Raw genomic sequence first — 13,104 nt, forward strand, 5'->3', positions numbered from 1 at the left:
CTCTGCGCGCCGGTTCGAATTCGCCAGGCGAAGGTCTCGGCAACCGACGATCGCTCGCCGCCGCCTCCTCCTCCTCTCGAGCGGTTGGTTTTGTGTGAATTCCTTAGGTCTCTCTTTCGCGCGATTCGCTCGGCCGATGACGCGCCGCTCATCGGTCGTCGATCCTTTGTTTGCGGACGATTTCGTTCTGCGTGTGTGTGCTGCTTTGGAGATTGGATGTGTTTTTGCGAAGTGCGGGGCTGCGCTCTTGGCGGTTCTTCTGGATTAGCGTTATTTACAAGCCGTGCCTTGTGCCTTGCTTGTAGGAGAGAGAGAGAGAGAGAGAGAGGTTTTTGGTTGTCCTGCTAGTTATGTGTAGCTTTCAAGTGCCGAAGATCGTTCTGATGCTGTTGATAGTGAGACCGTGTTGTTGTTGAGATTTTACGCGGCTCCTTTTTTCTTTGTGTTGATCGTGGTGTTCATTTTGGTTCTGCCTGGATGCGTTGTTCGTATCGGACGAGTGGGACGGTTGAACATGTCGGCGCCGTGTCCAATTTCAAAATACGTTTGTAGTTTCTGTTGCGGTCGTAGGCGCCGCTGATGCTGACCATACCTCGCTTGCCTTGCTGAGTTAGTGGTTCCCAGACGAGTCGGTGAGGTTTCGGCAAGATGCCCGAGAGCCACCCTTGCTCGTATCATCACTGTAACCTGCGTTCAAGCTATGATATAGTAGTTGTTCTTCCCTCGTGGCTTCGTTCCTATTGGGGATCTGTGTTTGTGGTTATACTTTTTACCTTGTTGGGGATTGTTGGTGCCCATGGGTAGTATTTGGAAGATCAACTGCACCTTTTTGAGATGTGCAGAGAGTTTATCAGTTGTTCGCTGTTCTCCTTCATCATAAACACTTCAATAATGCAGTATCAAATTCTTTACTCCAGGAATGTGTCCTGACTAATGAGTGGTTCTGTTTTCTTTGTTTCTTTGGTTATCTTTTACCTTTTTCTATTTTGCAAAAGCTCTTTAAGTTAGGTGGCGTATATGTTTCGTCATTATAGGATTTTGTGCTTGAAACGTTTGCCAAATTCTGGATTCTACTTGTTCCTTGCAGGGGTCTAGCACTAGCAAAATGCAGGGCAACGGAGGTGGTAGAAATCCTTTTTTCGGATTTGGTGACCCTTTTGCTGGTTTTGGAAGCTTTGGTGGCCATAGAAATTTAGTTTCTAGCTTCTTTGGAGGAAGAGACCCATTTGATGACCCTTTCTTTACACAACCATTTGGGGGCCTCTTTGACTCGAGTGTCTTTCGTCCAACTGCAAGTCCTTTCATGAATATGCATCCATCTACTATGATAGAGCATCATCCTCCAGAACCGAGAATTTCGAGAGGACCCATTATTGAAGAAGTGAACTCTGATGATGAGAAGGAAGAAGCGGACAACGAGAAGAAGGACAACCCAAGAAAGCATGGGAGGTCAAGTGAGATGCCTCTTGTTGAGGGTCCTAATGATGAAGTCGAAGGTATGTCCATCTCTAAATCGCGTGTCTGAAATTGTTATATGCTCTAACTGATTGCCCTGTTTGTTATGGCAGAGAGGAGAAGCAAGCAGGTACATTATTGGAATGGCTCCAGAGAGAGGCCATCTGAGAGACAGATCCAGCCACAGAATCGCAGTTTCACCTTTCAGAGCTCTACTGTGACTCGTGGTGGTGCAAATGGTGCATATTATACATCATCCATGACAAGGAGGACGGGCGGTGATGGGGTACGTACTAGTGCCTGTTATAGTGACAAACTGAACTTATGGAATGGTCTGATTCAGTGGTTGCCTTGTTACAAAACAGGTAACATTTGAGGATAGGAAAGAAGCTGATAGTGCAACTATGCAAGCCACTCATAGAGTTTCTAGGGGACTTCATAATAAGGTATCACCGAATGCTTTAGTGTTGGTCTCGTTACCTTGTGTGACATAAGCTAAGATGTCACATATTATGATTTTAATCGACTGTCTTAATATTATGATTTTACTGCAGGGCCATTCTGTTACTAGGAAGCTTAACCCTGATGGTAAGGTGGATGCCATGCAGACTCTGCACAACCTAAATGAAGGTATTGAAACATTTTCTTGTTTGTTGGATGCTGGATTCCTAAGAAAAGGTTCATTCATATAGCTCATATATGTAACGTCATGACTATCTAGATGAGCTGCCTCAATTTGAACAAGCCTGGAAGGGAAATGCTAGAAATCATTTGCCTGGTTGGAGCGAGCATTTTGATGGCCATGGTGGACGGGGTGAGTATTGCTGTGAGATTTTTTTTTTTTCGGCTGCATCTTTTGTGTTAATGACAGGCAAAGAATTAATGTTTCAATTCTTACTACTTATGTGGTGGACTAAGGTTACATGATTCTTTTTACCTATTGTCATTTTCTTTTCGGTTGGTGAGTTTGCTTATGGGGCATCAGACAGGTTCCCATTGTCTAAGCGCATCAATCATCTAGCTGAATATGACAATAAGCATTTTTAAGAAGCTTCTTTGTATGTTCTCTTTGTTCTGCAAGCATCAGAAATTGACTGTGTGGCAGGTTTTAATGCAAATTCAAGTCGCTGATGTTCATTTCTGTGCATGATGGTGCAGTTGCTTTTGATTGCCATAGGTGTTACTGTTGTTTTTCATTATACTTAGGCACTTGATGATGCGTTGTGACTTTTTAAGTCTTGACTCCTGATTCAGACCTTGTGTTTCCTGCAAATACGGTTTTAAGTTGTATATCTGTAAAACCAAATGTATTTTAGGTGGAGTTGGTCAGAGTGGACACTCAAGTCATGGCGGATGGGCGCTTCCGTCCACTCAACAATCAGTGCCCGTGCAGAGGGTGACATCTGATATGAGGGAACGAGCACAGTCTTCTCAGAAGCAAAATGCCGGAAGAATGAAAGCAAATGCCAGCGATAAGGCCGGCCTCTCCCATGGTAAAGCAAGAGGATAAGGAGATTGAATCGTTCTTGCGTGTTGCGGCCCTCCTGTTCCCTTGCCACGTAGATTTGCATATGTTGGACTAGCTGGATAGAAATTTGCATAATACAGGGATACCTTTACCTTTATTTCATAATGCCTGATGGCAATGCATGTATGATCTGATGGGCATGGTTGTAATGCCCCCAATGTTGTGAATGCTCTTTTTTTGGATGTTAAGAGTTAAATCAATCAGTTTGCCTTTGTATTAAGATTGGATGATTGTCCGCAAAAGCAGGATGTGAGTGACAGGTGACTTTCTTGGATTAGGATTAATTGGTCAGCAGTTGGCCTAAATATAAAGAATAGCTTTTGGTCTTGTCTCCGGCTCTGACTCAGGACCAGGGAGTTTTGTAGACCAGGCATCTTGAGTTCCGCATACACGATTTGAATGTGTGGGTGCTTATTGATGGAGGCTTTTGGGTTTAATGTATGCCTGCAGTTCATCAGCCTAGTCACTGTTGGCGGGTTTGGAATTGGAGCAATAAATCACGGATTGTGACAGAGCGACAAGAGGGGAGGAGTTGTATATCCGAAAGGGGAATAGAAGCATGAGTTTTCCTTTGCGAGCCCAGGGATAGCATTAGCTGTTTCTGCTCCTACCAGTTTTGCTGTGTAGAGAATCTCTCTCTGTGTCTGAAGAGATGGCGCTTTCTCTCTCTCTCTGTCTGAAGAGATGGCGCTTCCGAATGATCTCTCTTCTGCTCCTCCCAGTTTTGCTGTGTAGAGAATCTCTCCCTCTGTCTGAAGAGATGGCGCTTCCGAACGATGTCAAGAAAAAATGGTCACACATGATTTTGGGTGTGATATAAACTTCGTTCGGCTGGAGATGAATTAATCTGTTTCAGCATATTTGTTGCGAGCGCCATCTCTTTACAATCAAACGTTACTACATCAAATAGCTTCTTGATTTCTCAGACCAATCGTTTCTCCTTATCGCGTGCATGCGGAGCTCTTAATTGTACATGGGCACGACGTGTGAACCGATCCGACACATCTTACTCAGCTTTATCTTCGCGGTCAGAGGCTTCGAGTGCGTTTTTTGCTCTCTATAAAAGATCTGTCGGAGAAAATGAATCGAATCATGGACGTGAATAGCGGAATAAGTGTTGCACATAAGTAAGCTGGACTCAAGCGAGACGCCCCAAACAACATAAACACCGCTAATTATCTCGTCGGCCAAAGCGCAAGATAACCTCCTATGACTCGGATCGGGCTTGCCAGTGTAGATTTCGGGCCAAATAAATGAGCTCAATCTAATCTTATAAGGTGTCACCATGTTTTTTATAACGAGACGGGCCGAAGCGGACAACTGCAAAAAGTTCACGACTCGCACAACACTAAGTTCTCGTTTGATAGGGGTGATCGATTTTCGGTCCACTTCCACCCAGTAACCAGGGATCGGACCAGACCACCCTGGGACCGATCCGGTCAAGTCTAATGGAACTGGTTACTTATTATACGTAACTTGTAATAATCGTTGCAATTTGTGTTCACATAAAGTTTCTTCGCTAGGTATTTGCATTTTCCCCTTTTGAAATTAATTTGAAAATTTTGTAATTTGTAGTATTTGTTCTAGTGGAGAATAGCTCCTAGACGAGTTAAATATATTTGTGTTACAACTGAAGACGATGCAATTTTGGAAAGTTTCGAGGAAGGAAAATCGGAATTCATTTAGGGTTTCACTTTACCTTACTTAATTTTTTGAAGAAATTAAAAAAAATTAAACATATATATATAGTCAGTCCGGTTTCCCTTTGGAACTAGAAACCGAACCGGCACTCTCGAGAACCGGACCGAATTGGCTAGTTAGGTCCGGTCCAGCCGATTCCCGATTCGATCGATTCGTCTTGCTCATCCTTATCACTTGACGGGGCTATAGCTTTGCAGTCTTGGGTTCGAATCCTTCTGAAAGTTCAAATTTTTTCTGGCCACAGAACGAAGAACCGGAGCCGCTCACGGCCACACCGCCGAGCGACGCTTCTCTTCCCTCCATCTCCCGACGCCCGGTATCACCGAAAACACGAATCCCATACCCACCTCACCTGCACTTGCTCGCTCCGATCAGGGGCATCGCCGGAGCCGGAGATGGCGGCCATCAGGACGACGACGGCCATGGTCCTCCGGGAAATGTTCGCTCGGCCCCTCTTCCCGTCGCCGGCCGTCGGAAGGATTCGCCCTCCGTTGCCGTGCCTCGGCGCCGCGCGGCGAGGGATCGGGTTCACCCGGATACGCTGCGCCGCGTCGGGGGGCGCCGGAGAGAAGAGGGCACCCTCTCGGCTCGCACAGGTCCAGCAGCTCCTGCAGGAGGCCGAGGAGCGAGCTCTCTGCGCCGGCGACGAGCCGACCCCGAAGATAACTCTCGGTGGGTGGCCGCGTCTCTGCTGCTTCTTCCGGTTTATTTTAGCTCCTGTTTTGTTGTGATTGCTGATGAATGGTTTGGGAGCGTCGAGGCAGGCATTGGCTGGCTTTTTAGCAGCTCGACGAGTTCTTCAATTTAGTGGGTGTTCGCTTTGTGTTCGTGCGATTGTGCAACTTTGGCGACAGTTTCTCTTTCTTGTTCCACGCGGGAATGTCAAAAGTTCTGCATTGAATGATCACTGAATGGAGTGTTTTCCTTTGCCTCTTAGTCTCTTTATATCAGCAAAGACTGCCGAAGAGTTTACATGCCCGTGCGGCTGATAGCTGACAGGTGTTTTAAGTTCATTTTGCGTTCTTCGAATGCTCCTAATAAGAGGATACATTGCCTGTCGCCTTTTGCTTCGTTTTCAGCTTACTGCCTGTATCAGCTGCACAGAGGCATATAGAGCATACGTGTGTTGATTATAGTTGGTGTCGCCAGCAATTCGTTAACACCGATGCATCACAGCTAGATGAGTGAATCTCTCGCATATTCCCTACCTTGATGCGGACCAATATTGCCTCTGCCTTTAATCCGTCGTGTCCTCACAAAGTTGTGTGTTTGTTCATTGTTAATTTTATGTTGGTGCATGGTTTTGAGAGTTGACATGGCTTATGGAATTGATCTATGATTTCCCCTGTTTGCTTGGGAAAGAACTGATGATGGATTTTTAGCCCTTTTTATCTGTAATCTTTCTCAAAAAGTCTTATGCAAATGTTATGGGTGTGCAAATGCTTTTTAAGCTTGCTTCATTGGCCTTCTTTCTTGGGTCAGCTGTAAAAGGAGTGCGTGCAGACAGCATTCATACAATATCCTGTGCTAATTTAATTTCGTGTTATCTATGAATGATGGTTTAGCTGTTTTCAGAAAGTTATACGACTCGTCATTTAGACAGTGAGTTGGGCTTTCAGCTCCCAGTGCACATTCAGCCAGTGGGCAGGTTTTCTTTGGTCAGAATTAATGAGGGGAGCACCTTATCCAGCAGTTTATGTTGTGTTGTCAAGGAGCCTTCTCGGGAAATAGTTTTGATTTTTTTTTCTTTGCCTGATTGTGATTTCTTGGATTCCATAGTGGGCTTGTGCTTGTTCTCTGGCTTCCCTGCAGCCATTTCTCCTGTCACTGAAGCGAAGAAATACATAAGAAACACTGCACTTACATATGTCGTTTGCTTTTCACATACTGCTACAGAAGTGTAAACATATAAGAATAATTGCTCACTTAAGTTGTAGAAAGTAGCATCTTGACGAAGCCATTGCTAGATATGAAATTTTTTTGTGATTAACTAATATTAGATCCTAAATCGATCAAAGAACCTTAAATCTATTAGTTTCTTTCTCATTTCTTGCCAGACCATGTCACTGTGAGTTTTGCAAGAAGTGGTGGTCCAGGAGGTCAAAATGTGAACAAAGGTCGGATCTTTTCTTTCCTTTTCTTTCCTCCCTTCTCTGTCATGGTCATTTCCTTGTACCACTCTCTCAGATGATACCTTCTACTAACATCTGTTTTCTTGATGCAATTTACAGTGAATACTAAGGTTGACATGCGCTTCAATGTGAAAAATGCATATTGGCTAAGTGACAGGATCAGGGAGAGGATAATGCAAACGGTTTGTTGCTTTAACTTGAGCTTTATGTAACAGATCTTCCTTAGGAATCACGCATGTTGAACTATAATCCCTCCCGATACAGGGGCTAAGGGGATATCACGAGCAAGATATTTACGTGCATAGATTTTCCTCTTATCTGGTGGAGTAAGGAGTTGTCCCTGCGGTGTCTGTTTCTGTGATTGCATGGGAGCTCTTGTTTTTGGTTAGGTGATTTTGTGCAGGATGTATATAACAATATTGCTGCATTTTGCATTTTCAGTCTTTTGAATGACCAACACTTGGAAATGTGTAATTTTTCTCTGATATTTAATTGAAAGCTATTCTTCCTAACTGCTCTTTCTTCTTTCTGCATATTGTCTGCTGAACAGGAAAAGAATCGAATCAATAAGGATGGTGAAATTGTGATCTCTTCAACGAAAACTAGAACTCAGAAGTCACTTTCTTCCCTCTTTTGTCTACAATTTGTTGGTTTTGCTGCCTAGTGCAGCAGCCGGTTGACAATTCTATTTCTGTGCAGGGGGAACATTGACGACGCTCTAGGAAAGCTACAGGTACAAAAAATTGAAGCTAATTTCATATTCATGTGCAGTGATGATACACTACTCGGCGTTTCGTCTTCTGATTGGGACATTTAATCCACATTTTTCACACGTGAAAACACTGGGTCTGGGTGTACAGTCAGCTGTTATTTGTTTTTCCTCTTAAATATATTCAGTCGTTGGATTCTTAGATCACCTTTTGGTTTAATTTTGTTTTATATTGGGGTGTTGCGAGCAGGCAATTATTGATGCTGCTTCTTACGTCCCACCACCTCCTTCAGAAGAGCAGAAGAAGAAGATGGCCAAGATGTGAGTCATTTTTTTTTTTGTGGTCAAAAGATGTGAGTCATTTCACTAGTATGGTTTCTCACTTAAATTTGTCCCAATTCTGTTCCAAATTGATGAAGTTATTCTGCATTGAAGGGCTGCTATTGGAGAGCAGAAACGCTTGAAGAGTAAAAAGGCGCTCTCAGATAAGAAGGCATTTCGCAGAAGTAGAGACGGCTGGGATTGACACAGAAAGGGGTTCTGTAGCTGTTAGTCTAAAATTGATGGACCGAATCCCCTTTTGATTCGTCAACCGTTGTCATTGACCATCTGAGAATAGTAGCAATGGATATGTTTCATGTAGCATTGATTAGCAAGTACCATTTGCGGTAAGTTCGTGAAGATAAAGAATCAGAGCTACAGATCATTCAACTAGGTCGCGCTGACACCCTCAATGATCAAGCTGCTGGAAGAAGTCCAACCTTTAATAGACATATATGTTTCTTCGTTGTTGCTTGTGAAATTTCGAGCGGGCAACTTCATATACAGAGTCAGTAGAGATTTTTCGAGACTGTATTGTTAAAACTTTTCTTCTGTTCGGGTGATCAATGAATGATTCAGTCTGGATCTTTCTTTTTTGTCAGTATGATGCTGTAGCTAGACAGTGGGCAAAAGCATCCCTTCTCATTTGTTTATATGTGGAGAACATTTCTGTACAGGTTTCAATAATCTTCTGAATAATAAAGTGTCCCAGCAAATTCTATAACTAGTTAGACTGTACAGACACAAAAAAGCCAAGGACAAAAATCAAAACCACTGCTGATGTGAAATTCATTTCCTTATGACAATCTCCTCCCCGGATTGCTGATCAACATGCTTGATCCACCGGCTCTTGCCCTTGCCAGCGCTCGAGCTCCCACTGATGCTTGCAACATAGGCAATATCCAGCCCTCTGCCCACGGGAAGAAACGCCGACCGCACGAGACGGCGTGACCCTGCATCAAGAACGCTCCGCCATCGGAAGCTCAAACTCAGTCTCGAGCTTGCGTTCTTGCACACTAAAACTGCCCCTCGAGTTGACAACTTAGCCGATCTCAGGATCTTCTCGAAATCCTTGCTCTGGCAGTCTACTACCATGAAATCGATGCCCGTTAACACCTCCACCACCTCCTCCGGTTCTCCGACCACCACTTCCACGTTCTCGTCGGTTTCTCCCAGGGCTTCCATGTATTCAGACTTTGATTTCTGATCGGGAACTATGCACACATGCCTTCCCCCTGTGTGGTGGCTTGCCACTGCAAGGCCGATGCTCGTGGCGGTGGCTCCACCGCTCGACCACGTCTCTACTATAAGACGTGCATTCCAGCCCGCGGCCATGGCTGAAACTAGCTCAGCGACACCCGATTCTTTCTGTAGCTTTTTGCACTGTCAAAACACAAGATCAGAAAACAAATCGACGAAAGAGATAACACAAACTCTTTACAATAGGTTGCAAGAGAGAAATACTTACAGATGTGACGGTCTCGATGTAAGCCTTCGATGCCGTCTCCGGAGACCAGGTTAGCTTCATCTCTTCCTCCTCTCCTCTCTTCTTCTTCTCCTCCTCCTCCTCCTCCTTCTTCCTCTTCTTCTTCTTCTTGGAATAAATTTTGAGTTCGTGGTTTGCTTCAGGAACAAGCAAAAACGAGTGGTAATGGGAAAGGCAATGCCAGTTTTGGCTTTATATTTCAGACAGGAAGAGTCCCAGAAAGGGTTTTTTGTGGACCGTTGACATTGTTACTACAATATGTCAATATCAACGTGTGGATTACTATTACATTAATTGCTGTTGTATTTTTTGTTTTTGTTTTTTGCAGGGTTACACTGCACAACTTGGTTTTAAAAACTTCATTAAAAATTTCCCTACAATTGTGGACCAACGGCAGGCAAAATCTACGCGAACAAAATGCCCCCCCTTCTTACGAAATTATCACTAGAATGTCATTCCACTGAATGGTTTTGTGCTTGCGTAGTTTGCATCATCCGGCCAATCATCAACGTCTATGACCTAATTTATCTTGCTAACAATCGGGTAACCATCGAATTCTCAATACATGGTTCGATCTTCAAATACAGTATTGAAAAATACAAGCTAGCCTTGAGCTCGAAAAAAAAAGGTTGAAGTCCATGCAAGATTTTGTGCACTGATCTTTGCAACTTTGTTATCTCTATCATTGTGTTATGGCAGCAACAAGAGCATTTAATATTTTGGAAGTTCATACAAGCAAACACTGCTCGTCCCTTGTTGATAGCATTTTTAAACAAACCCCAGATTCATATTGGAAAAAGAAACATTCTCAAACACAATCTAACATCATTTCTTTCAAGAAAATCAAACTTTCTAAAAATCTTTGATCTTGAGGGGCCAGTAGTTGTAGCGAAGAAGGCTCTCATAATGAACAAACCCCAAACTGAAGGGTGTTGCTTGAAAGGTAGACTAATTGAGCTCAGAGTGCTAAGATTTTCCAATATATCTCTTTGCAAACCATAGTGTCTAATCTCTTTATCGTTCTTTCCTTGCACCTTCTCCTATTTCCACAAACACCTACTTAACCGTAAAAGAAGTAGGGCTACATACATGATTGCTGATAAGCAAAGGTCAAAGCTTTTATTGACCTCATTCAATTGTTTTCAGGTGTGGAAATGATGGGTACACAGACTAAGTTTGTATGAAAAATTTGGATCATAAAGTGTCCACTATCCAAGGTTTTCTATCGCTTGATCAAAGATTATTTAGTGGAATTTTATCTTTGTTGCGATAAGATAAATAGAAAAGTGGCGTCGCCGCCTTCCCTGATTTTTGTACCATTTCATCAAATCTATCTAGAGGATTTCGTCTTTCCATTTTCTTATAATCTCTATCTCTATGTATAATAAAACAAACCCAAAAGATGATTTCAACCGTACCCTTTTCCCATCAAATTCCATGGAAAACTCCACTGTAAAATTATAAAGGTATAAGTATAAACGATGGACAAAAACCGTAATTAAAAAAAAAAATCAGAATCTCTAACTCTTCGGATGACGATTCCTTAAATCTCTCTACCTCTTTCCAAACTTAAAATGTAAATTTTCTCATCTTCGTTAAGTTGAATCTTTCTTATCTCCTGAAAATCTGAATTTTCTCCCTAAATAGACCAAATCTTCAACAACCCATTTTCTGTTCTTACCATCCTTTTTCCAACATAAAGCGTGTGCTCTTTTGGTCGTACGAAGAAAATGAATACGGCAAGATATGCCGCAAAGTCCCTTTGGAGAGTTTGAGGCTTGAGGGTATTCTTATCTTAGAGCAACCTTTTCTATACCAAAGAGCGAGCATAATGGGAACCAAGTGCCGCCACCGCCGGAAGCACCAAATCTTGACTTATCCTCGAGATCTTTGGTGGGTTCAGTGCATGCTGAGATGCTGGTTTTTTCTGCGTTATCAAGCCAACCGATTTATATTGCTCTTATCTTTTCTATTATTTTAAATGGGATGATTCTGATGATTCCCATGTGGAAAACTGTTGCTACGCAATGAGCAGTGGCTCCACCGAGATTCCATGAGGAAACCAGGGCTATTTCAGCGAAGGAAAATGAAGGAGAACTGAAGCAACACGGCATGGGAAGGTCCAGAAGGTGAAGAGGTCAAACAAATGGTGGGGAGAGACCAGAGTTTTCAGATGGAAGATGATGTGGTCGCGTCCGTATTGGGAGATCCCAGCCGCGGTACGAAAACAAGAATAATGTTTGGTTTTGCTTTCTTTTTCTGCTAATAATTGTACTTTAGTCCGAGTGAGAGTTGGCCCCCACTTTGGTTGACCTCTAAGATTGCCACACAACATCCACCTAATCGCTGACGATACAGGTTTGTATACTATTCCATCTTTTTTCTTTTCCCTCTTCTGTCCCTTTGGAGAATGAGGGGAAAAACTCAAATCGAGAACAAAGAAACAGAGAGAAATATTCGGTACGTATAAGGCGGTATAACATAATAATTGTGTTTTCATCAATGTTAGAATTGAAACTCTGAAGGGGTTTTCCTTTTGTTTATAGACATATGAAGGATAATATAAGGGTTGACCGTCCAAGTTCATAAAACCCTCCTCTTTCGAGTTACGTGCAGCAACTTGTGAGATTTTCACATGAATCTTGTTGGGAATGTTCACTTGTCTTCAACCTCATGTGATGGCCCGTACAGTGGGGAATCACCTAGACGAGACCCTAAGCATTTTTCGAAGAAAATGACATAAATGATTAAATTTTAGCCCCATATGTAATGCGGTCCTTGAACTTTTAATTTGTCCAATATATTTTATGGACTTTTGGTATATATTCAATTTAATTCATGAACTATATGAAAATATTCAATGTTGTTTTCGAGCTTCAATTGATGGAAGGACAATATTAAACATTTTCATATAGTTTGGGAATTAGATTGAACATATACCAAAAGTTTAAAGACTACATTGAACAAATTGAAAGTTCGTGGATCACATTGCCCATTAGTCTAAAGTTCAGGGACCACATTAAACAAATTAAAAATTAAGGGACCACAATACACATTGGCTAAAGTTTATGAATTAATTGTGTCATTATCCCTATTCCTTCTTATACCTTGAATTAAGGCATTGTTTCCCTCACAACTAGGGCAACTTGTTCAATTTGATTTATTACCAATATTTCATCTTACTCATGTCTCTTTCATTTCGAATGCTCACCTCACTTATTATATATATATATACATGTTTCCATCTACTTACTAGTTCACTCACTATTCGTTGTCCTGTCCATTTGATGATTTACCTTGCCTCTGTGGTTCTCTTCGAAAGCTTGGGACTATCAACTGCATGAACTTCTGAAACTGCTGCAAATTTTCGCATTGCAGTTTCCTCGACGATGACGTGCGTATGCTTGCACAAGAATGAAACTGAGAAAGAGAAGGCGACGACCGCACAAATAAAGAGAGATAAACATTTCTCTAGACCAAATTATATGGTCAAATTCGGTGAACTTGGCCCGAATACCACAACTTGGAAACGTTAACATTGATGAGCTAATAATGTTTTTCTTTTTTTCTTTCTTTTTTCTGGGGTTTTCAGGAGGACACTCAAGGCACACCATAGTCAGCTGCTTAATTTATTTGAGAAGGGTTTGACTTTGCTTATTATAAGTATTGAGATTTGCACTAAACTGACGATAAACTTATACCACAAGTGGTGATGATGCAGACATCAGCAAACATTGTCTTTCGTGCCTCGCGTCGAAAACAAGCTGGACCA

General features: G+C 42.5%; 3 protein-coding genes across 3 annotated transcripts; 2 read left to right on the plus strand and 1 right to left on the minus strand.

Annotated features, from left to right (window-relative positions):
* Positions 1 to 1,061: 1,061 nt before the first annotated feature.
* Positions 1,062 to 3,080, plus strand: LOC130139829 (uncharacterized). Its single transcript, XM_056317559.1, has 6 exons — positions 1,062 to 1,496; positions 1,569 to 1,741; positions 1,821 to 1,901; positions 2,010 to 2,085; positions 2,177 to 2,269; positions 2,772 to 3,080. Exons 1-6 carry the CDS (start codon positions 1,106 to 1,108, stop codon positions 2,963 to 2,965), a joined length of 1,008 nt encoding a protein of 335 aa, XP_056173534.1. The 5' UTR covers positions 1,062 to 1,105; the 3' UTR covers positions 2,966 to 3,080.
* Positions 3,081 to 4,909: 1,829 nt separating this feature from the next.
* On the plus strand, positions 4,910 to 8,447 carry LOC115686535 (uncharacterized). The gene is made up of 7 exons (XM_030611870.2): positions 4,910 to 5,356; positions 6,742 to 6,801; positions 6,916 to 6,998; positions 7,367 to 7,431; positions 7,516 to 7,549; positions 7,776 to 7,846; positions 7,961 to 8,447. The coding sequence occupies exons 1-7, from the start codon at positions 5,080 to 5,082 to the stop codon at positions 8,049 to 8,051; spliced, it is 681 nt and encodes a 226-aa protein (XP_030467730.1). The 5' UTR covers positions 4,910 to 5,079; the 3' UTR covers positions 8,052 to 8,447.
* Positions 8,448 to 8,550: 103 nt separating this feature from the next.
* Positions 8,551 to 9,462, minus strand: LOC115686536 (uncharacterized). Its single transcript, XM_030611871.2, has 2 exons — positions 9,315 to 9,462; positions 8,551 to 9,229 (listed from the first exon to the last, which is right to left on the minus strand). The coding sequence occupies exons 1-2, from the start codon at positions 9,372 to 9,374 to the stop codon at positions 8,636 to 8,638; spliced, it is 654 nt and encodes a 217-aa protein (XP_030467731.1). The 5' UTR covers positions 9,375 to 9,462; the 3' UTR covers positions 8,551 to 8,635.
* Between the last annotated feature and the right edge of the window lie 3,642 nt (positions 9,463 to 13,104).

Source organism: Syzygium oleosum, unplaced genomic scaffold (assembly GCF_021117445.2).
Source record: "Syzygium oleosum isolate NSW1041296 unplaced genomic scaffold, Sole_v2.1 Sole_v2.14, whole genome shotgun sequence".
NCBI lineage: Eukaryota > Viridiplantae > Streptophyta > Magnoliopsida > Myrtales > Myrtaceae > Syzygium > Syzygium oleosum.